At 56.6% G+C, this 7,352-nt stretch overlaps 1 protein-coding gene across 1 annotated transcript; it reads left to right on the top strand.

Moving 5' to 3' along the window:
* On the top strand, positions 1-3,905 carry CD3G (CD3g molecule). The gene is made up of 6 exons (XM_001519786.5): positions 1-156; positions 793-816; positions 1,140-1,352; positions 2,011-2,142; positions 2,348-2,391; positions 3,492-3,905. The coding sequence occupies exons 1-6, from the start codon at positions 102-104 to the stop codon at positions 3,555-3,557; spliced, it is 534 nt and encodes a 177-aa protein (XP_001519836.2). The 5' UTR covers positions 1-101; the 3' UTR covers positions 3,558-3,905.
* Positions 3,906-7,352: the final 3,447 nt, after the last annotated feature.

Here is a 7,352-nt window from a genome sequence, read left to right as displayed (position 1 = left end):
GGCCGGAGCTGCGAGGGCGCCGACTTCCTGCTCCGGCCCCTCCACCCCCTCCCACTCCGGAGACCCGCTCGGGCGCGGGGCGAGTCCCGTTGGGCGGGAGCATGGCATGGAGCGGGCGTCTGGCCAGCCTGATCGTGGCAGTCGTTCTCCTCCGGGGTAAGAGCCGGCGGGCCACGTTAACGGCAGGGGTGGGAGCCGGACGGAAGGGTCCGTCTACACCGAGGGATCCGGGTCGAAGCCTCGGGATCAGAGCCCAGAACGCCCGGGCGCTGCCTGCAGCTTTGTTTCCAACTCAGATCGGAAAACCTCCGAGGTCTCTGTGCCCGACCTCGGCAGGCTTCCTTCCCCGAGGGTCGAGGCCATGGCAGGCTTCCTTCCCCGTGAAGGGCGAAGCCATCTGACCCGCGTAGACAAGCCCCCGGACCCAAGCCCAGTTGGGTGGAGGGACTGCCGTTGGCCCCGGATCCTTTGGCCGGGGGATGGCGTGGGCTTCCCCGAGGCTCGCGAGGGGTGGCGTGAAACGAGCCCGACGTCGAGGTCTATGATGGGGGTGAAGGGAAGGGGGAAGGGGTCGGAGGCTCCCCGGCCCACCCTCATCAAGTGAGGTTTTCGTTAGTCTGACGGTCTGGTGGCTCTCTAGTTCTCTAGATTGTAAACTCACCGTGGGCAGGGAATGTATCTGCTTATTGTTATATCATACTCCCCAAGCACTTAGTACACAGTTCTGCACACGGTAAGCGCTCAATAAATACTATCAAATGATGGTCAGCCCCTCTCTCTCTGTCCTCGCAGGTGCCGACTCTGCAAACAGTACAGGTAGGAGAAGCGACGCTTCTCTTTCTTTCCCTCCCATACCGCTTTCCCCCGGCCCCCCACCTCGGGAAGGGTCCCGCCGCCCTCCACAGCCGGTCCTCGGGGACCCAGTCCCCTCGGGGATGGGTGGGTTGGGGGAGAGAGGAGAGAACCCGGAACCTGCCCTCCGCTTAGTCACCGTCAATGGTCCGGACTGCCTCTGTGTCCTGGGGGGCTGGGATCCGGGACTCCAGGCTCTCCCCCTGGCTCCGGGAAGCCAGGGGCTTCTTTCCATGGGAAGGGGAGGCTGACCCCAGGACTCACAGCTCTGGGTTTGCACTCTCCAGGCGAATACCAGATTTCCGTGAAGGACGACAACCAGGATGGGACCGTCACACTCGCCTGCAATGTTCTTATTAAGAACGCGACGTGGTTTAAGGGTGATCAGTTCCTGGACAGCCAAAGTAGAATCTGGAATGTGGGAAGAATGGTGAAAGACCCTCGGGGAGTGTATAAGTGTGCAGACACCTGGAATGGATCCGTTCATTTATATTATCGAAGTAAGAGATGCTGGGACTGCCTTACTGGGAGCAGTGAGAAGTCTGGGGGAAGGTGGGGGAGGGAGCACGGGCTGGGGAGGGCAGGCTGTGGGAAGCATTGCAAATGGGACTCTGGGACCTCTATTTTACACAGGGTTGCCCACCGGCCCCCCTAACGCTACCCTTCTCACGGTACCTCGAGCTCACCTATCTTGCCGCCCATGTCCCGCCTCTGGCCCGGAACGCTCGCCCTCCTCAAATCCGACAATTACCCTCTCGCCCTTCAAAGCCTTCCCTGACTAAACCCTCTTTTCCCATTCTTCATCTCCCTTCTGCATCGCCCCGACTTGCTCCCTGCATTCATGCCCCCTCCCAGCCCCGCAGCACTTAGGTACACATCTGTCATTTCTTTATTTCTATTAATGTCTGTCTCCCCCTCTGGACCGCAAGCTCGTTGTGGGCAGGGAACGGGTCGGTTACATTGCTATATTGTATTCCATTCTCCCTTGGGTTTAGTACAGTGTTGGGCACGGAGTAAGCGTTCAATAAACACGACTGACTAACTGATACGGGGTGCGGGGGGAGGCGAGGGGCACCGCAGAGGTTGCTGAGTCCGGCGGGAAAAGGTCAGGGGTCGCAGGAGGGTCTCTCGGCCTGAAGGTGTCCGTTTCCCCCATAGTGTGCCAGAACTGCATCGAATTGACCCCCAGCACCCTGTCGGGCCTCGTCCTGGCCGACATCCTCGCCATCTTCCTCCTGGCCGTGGGGATCTACTTTGTGGCGGGGCAGGACGAGGGGCGCACGTCCCGAGGTAAGGGGAGCCCCGTCCCCGGCTCCGAGTGGCTGGGTTTGAGTGAAAGTGGGGGTGGGGGGGGGGGGTGCTCAGTAGAAGGCAGTGAAAGCAGTAGGCTCTCAGTAAATGTTACTGGGTGATGTCTGCGGGGGCTGGGTGCCTATCGGATCTATTCGCCAGGCCAGGCCGGTCCACTCCTCACTCTCCCTCCCTTCTCTCGCAGCTTCCGACAAGCAGACTCTGTTGCCAAACGACCAGCTGTACCAGGTGAGTGGAGGGCACTGCCTATATGTGAGGGTGTGGGTGCGCCTGTGCGTGTATGAGAGGGTCTCTACAGAGGCAGAGCTACGCTGACCGTGGGGCGGGGAGGGGTCCTTGCTGGGCAGTGCTGTGGGCATGGAGGGGGTGGTCCCTGCTGGGGTCATAGTAATAATGATAACAATTACGATATTTGTTAAACGCTTACTATGTGCCAAGCACCGTTCTAAGCTCTGGGGTCGATACAAGGGAATCAGGTTGTCCTGCACTGGGCTCGCATCCTAATCCCCATTTTCCAGATGAGGTAACTGAGGCCCAGAGAAGTGAAGTGGCTTGCCCGAGGTCACACAGCAGACAAGTGGCGGAGCTGGGATTAGAACCCACGTCCTCTGACTCCCGAGCCCGGGCTCTTACCGCTAAGCCACGCGGCTTCAATAGGGACAGTGGGGGAAGGGGTCCCCGCTGGGACGGCACTGGGGGGACAGGAGCTGGGGGGTGGGGCAGGAGCTGGGACCGGTGGGTCCCCGCGGCAGGGACAGAGCTATGGAGAGCGGGGGGTCGGGGGAGCCGGGGGTGGAGGGGTCCCTGCTGCTGGGGCAGCGTCGAGGGGCCCGAGGGGTCCCGCGGCTGGGGCAGAGCCCCGGGAACGGGCCACTCTGGAAAAGGCAAGAGGAAATGGGGTGGGGCTTCCATGGGAAGGAGAAATACTGAGGCTATTGAAGAGAGGGGCTGAGGTGGAGGAAGTCAGAGTCCTGTTCACTCAGAGAAAGGTGCCTGCAGGGAAATATTCACCCACGCACACACACATGCACACTCATCTACACACTCACACATCAATACACATATTTACGCACACTCACACAGAGACGGTCGCAGACACACGCAACCGAAGACTCGCAAATACTCACGCAGACACCCAAGCGAACACAGGCACACGTATGCCCCCGTACAAATGTGTACACACCCGCAGACACACAGACACACATATATCTAGACCCTCCCACACGCCCAGACACACACAACGCAAACTGACACACACACGCACACCCTCCCGGGCCGGTCCCTGGCCCAGGTGACCCTGACACCTCTCTCTATCTCCTCCCCACCAGCCTCTCGGAGACCGGGACGACGGCCAGTACAGCCACATCGGAGGCGGCCGGCCCCGGAAGAAGTGAAACCTCCACCTTGGGTCCTCCGCCTCTTCCCTCCCGCTGCTCCTGGGTCTCCCCTCCGTGTACGGCCAATAAAGTCTCTCCCGCTCTCTGCCCGGGACTGGGCCCAGGCCCAGCCTCTGCTCGGCGTCAGAGCTAGCGTCCTGGGGTCGGGTCGGGTGGGGACGCTTGGCTTGAGGAGGACTGTGGGCTGCCATTTCTTTCCAAGTCTGTTTATCGCTAATTGCTTTGGAAACCAAAGTCAGGACTCTGGCCCGTGCTCTGGTCCTGAAAGATGCTCAATAAATGCCAATCGTGCGAGACGCTCTCGACGCCAGGAGGCCTCTGGAACCGATCTGCTTGAGTTCGGAAGAAGTTGTGTGGGGGGTTTTTTTTCCGGCTGGAGAGAACCCTGCCCTCGGTTACTCTGCCCCTTCTTGGAGATGGTCCAGATCACTCCAGTCTAGCTCAGGGACTTGGCCCCTTGACCTTGAGGGGCGGTCATTCTGGTGAGAGAGACGGGACACATGTGGGAGTGTGCACACACACCCGGAGGCCCGCGCTTACTTACAAATGGTGCTGGGTTTGGGGGCAGGGCAAAGGGAGGAAAAGACACGGTCCCCGCCCTCGAGGAGTTGGCAGCCTGGTAGGAGAGACAGGACGCACGGAGAACTGGAAATTATTGTGGTATTAGTTAAGGGCTTTTAGCGTGCCAAGCACTAAGCCCTGGGGTAGATACAAGATCATCAGGTCCCACACGGGGCTCAGAGTCTAAATAGGAGGGGGAACAGGTATTGAATCCCCCCTTTACAGATGAGGGAATAATAATAATAATAATGGTATTTAAGCACTCGGACACTCGGACACTGTAGTAAGAGATGGGGTGGATACAAGCAAATCGGGTTGGACACAGTCCCTGTCTCCCGTGGGGCTCCCAGGCTCAATCTCCAATTTCCAAATGAGGTAACTGAGGCACAGAGAAGTGAGGTGGCATGCCCAAAGTCACATAGCAGACAAGTGGTGGAGCCGGGATTAGAACCCGTGACCTTCTGACTCCCAGGTCCGTGCTCTATCCATTACGCCATGCCGCTTCTGAACTGAGGCACAGAGTAGTTAAGAGACTTGCAGGGGTCACACAGCAGGCACCTGGCAGAACCGGGATTAGAACTAGGATCCTCTGACTCCCGGGCCCGTGTTCTTTCCACTAGCCCATCCTGCTGCTCTGAAGAAATGCAAAATGAAAAGCGGGTGTGAATCTAGACGAGGGAAAAATAGTTCCTTAAGCAACGCAAACCGCAGAGGACGGAAGCACCGTCCTTGAGGAGAGGTTTCTGACCCATCGGGTGGGTCAAAAATGCCATCGGGCACTGCAGCGGGCAACACACCAGGGCGGGACGGAGTGTGGTCTAGTGGGTAGAGCACGAATCTGAGAGTCAAAAGGACCTGGGTTCTAATCCCAGCTCTGCCAGTTGTCGGCTGAGTGACCTTAGGCAAGTCACTCCTCTGGGCCTCAGTTACCTCATCTGGGAAACGGGGAGCCCTACGTGGGACATGGACTGTGTCCAACCCGATTACCTCAGGGCTCAGAACGGTGCCTGACACAGAGTAAGCGCTTAACAGATGGGATTTTTTAAAAAAAAAAGATCACCTCGGGGGAGAGACGTGCCGAGTCCCCGCTGTCGCTCTGGCCTCGCTGTCTTGCACACTCCCCGTCTTTGAATACGTCGCTGAACCAGAACCAGAGCTGAACGCCTCCCTCCTACAGGCCAGTCGGCAGCTTCCTACCCCTATGAGACATTTCCTTCCCCCTCCCCCTTCGACCGTAAACCCCACGTGCGTCAGGGACCCAGTCGGAGCTGATTGCGTCGCATCTCCGCCAGTGTTTAGCACAGTGCAGGGCGTATCCTAATCAATCAATCAATTGGTATTTATCTACTAAGCGCTTGGGAGGAGAGTACAATACAGCAGAATTAACAATCAATTGTATTTATTGAGCGCTTAGCAGCACGGCCCAGTGGCAAAAACACCGGCTTCGGAGGCAGAGGTCGTGGGTTCCGGTTCCGCCTCCGTCACTTGTCGGTTGCGGGACCTCGGGCAAGTCGCTTCACTTCTCTGGGCCTCAGTTCCCTCATCTGGAAAATGGGGACTAAGAGTGTGAGCCTTATGTGGGACAGGGACTGTGTCCAAACTCATTACCTTATATCTAACCCAGTGCTTAGCACATAGTAGGCGCTTAATGAATACCATCATCATCATCATTATTATTATTATTATTACTGTGTATAGAACACTGAACACTGGCAAGTACAACAGAATTAGCAGACACATTCCCTGTTCGTAATGAACTTACAGCCTAGACGTGTTCCCTGCCCATAAAACACTTAACACGACCTGTCTGTTAATTCTGTTGCACTGTGTTCTCCCAAACCCTTAGTAATAATAATAATAATAATAATGTTGGCATTTGTTAAGCGCTTACTATGTGCTGAGCACTGTTCTAAGCGCTGGGGGAGATACAAGGTAATCAGGTTGTCCCACGTGAGGCTCACAGTCTTCATCCCCATTTTACAGATGAGGGAACTGAGGCATAGAGAAGTTAAGTGACTTGCCCAAAGTCACACAGCTGACAAGTGGCGGAGCAGGGATTAGAACCCAAGACCTCTGACTCTTAAGTCCGTGCTCTTCCCACTGAGCCCCGCTGCTTCTCTGTAAGGTGCTCTGGACATAGTAAACACTCAATAAATAGCATCGATTGATTGATTATCGTTATAATAATAATGACAATAATAATAAGCAACATGGCCTAGTAGAAAGAGCACAGGCCTGGGTGTCAGAGGATCTGGATTTTAGTTCTAGTCCCGCCATCAGTCTGCTGTGTGACCTCGGGCAAGTCATTCGGCTCCTCTTTTTCCTCATTTGTAAACAGGGGATTAAATCCTACAAATGGGGATTAAATCCTATTTGGACTGTGAACCCCACGTGGGACAGAGACTATGACCAACCTGATTATCTTCTATGCACCCCAGTGCTTAGGACAGTACTTGACCTAGGGAAGCAGCGTGGCTCAGTGGAAAGAGCCCGGGCTTGGGAGTCAGAGGTCATGGGTTCTAATCCCTGCGCCCGCCGCTTGTCAGCTGCGTGATTTGGGGCAAGTTACTTAACTTCTCTGTGCCTCAGTGACCTCATCCGTAAAATGGGGATTAAGACCGTGAGCCCAAGTGGGACAACCTGATCACCCTGTATCCCCCCAGCGCTTAGAACAGTGCTTCGCACATAGTAAGCGCTTAACAGATGCCCTCGTTATTACTTGACAGAAAGCGCTTAGCACGTGCTGTAATAATTAATTAAGATGGTGGCTCTCCTGCCCTCTCCTTCCCGGGCCCTAGAGTGAGCCCAGTCATCTGGCCGGCCGGGGGGGCGGCCCAGGATGGAAGGCCAATCCAGAAGCGTCGGGGCCTTTGCCCGCAGAGGGCTGAGCACGGACGGCCGTGAACCAAGACATCCCAGAGGGAAGCAGTGTGGCCTGATGGATAGAGCACAGGCCTGGCAGTCGGAAGGAGCTGGGTTCTAAGCCCACCTGTCCGCTGTGTGACCTAGGGCCAGTCGCTGACTTCTCTTTGCCTCATCTGTAAAATGGGGATTAAGCCTGTGAGCCCCATGTGGGGGGGCAAGGACCGTCTCCAACTTGATCAGCTTGTAACTAGCGTGGCTCGGCGGAAAGAGCCCGGGCTTGGGAGGCAGAGGTCATGGGTTCGGGGCCCGGCTCGGCCACTTGTCGGCTGTGTGACTGTGGGCAAGTCACTTCACTTCCCTCATCTG

The sequence above is a fragment of the Ornithorhynchus anatinus genome, chromosome 11, assembly GCF_004115215.2.
Source record: "Ornithorhynchus anatinus isolate Pmale09 chromosome 11, mOrnAna1.pri.v4, whole genome shotgun sequence".
In the NCBI taxonomy this organism is placed as follows: domain Eukaryota; kingdom Metazoa; phylum Chordata; class Mammalia; order Monotremata; family Ornithorhynchidae; genus Ornithorhynchus; species Ornithorhynchus anatinus.
This window is presented reverse-complemented; position numbering and strand designations above follow the sequence as displayed.

Coding starts and splice junctions, on each gene's coding strand:
- CD3G (XM_001519786.5), top strand. CDS start 102: ATGGCATGGAGCGGGCGTCTGGCCAGCCTGATCGTGGCAGTCGTTCTC. Junction 817..1,139: donor CGACTCTGCAAACAGTACAG/GTAGGAGAAGCG, acceptor TGCACTCTCCAG/GCGAATACCAGATTTCCGTG. Junction 2,392..3,491: donor CAAACGACCAGCTGTACCAG/GTGAGTGGAGGG, acceptor CCTCCCCACCAG/CCTCTCGGAGACCGGGACGA.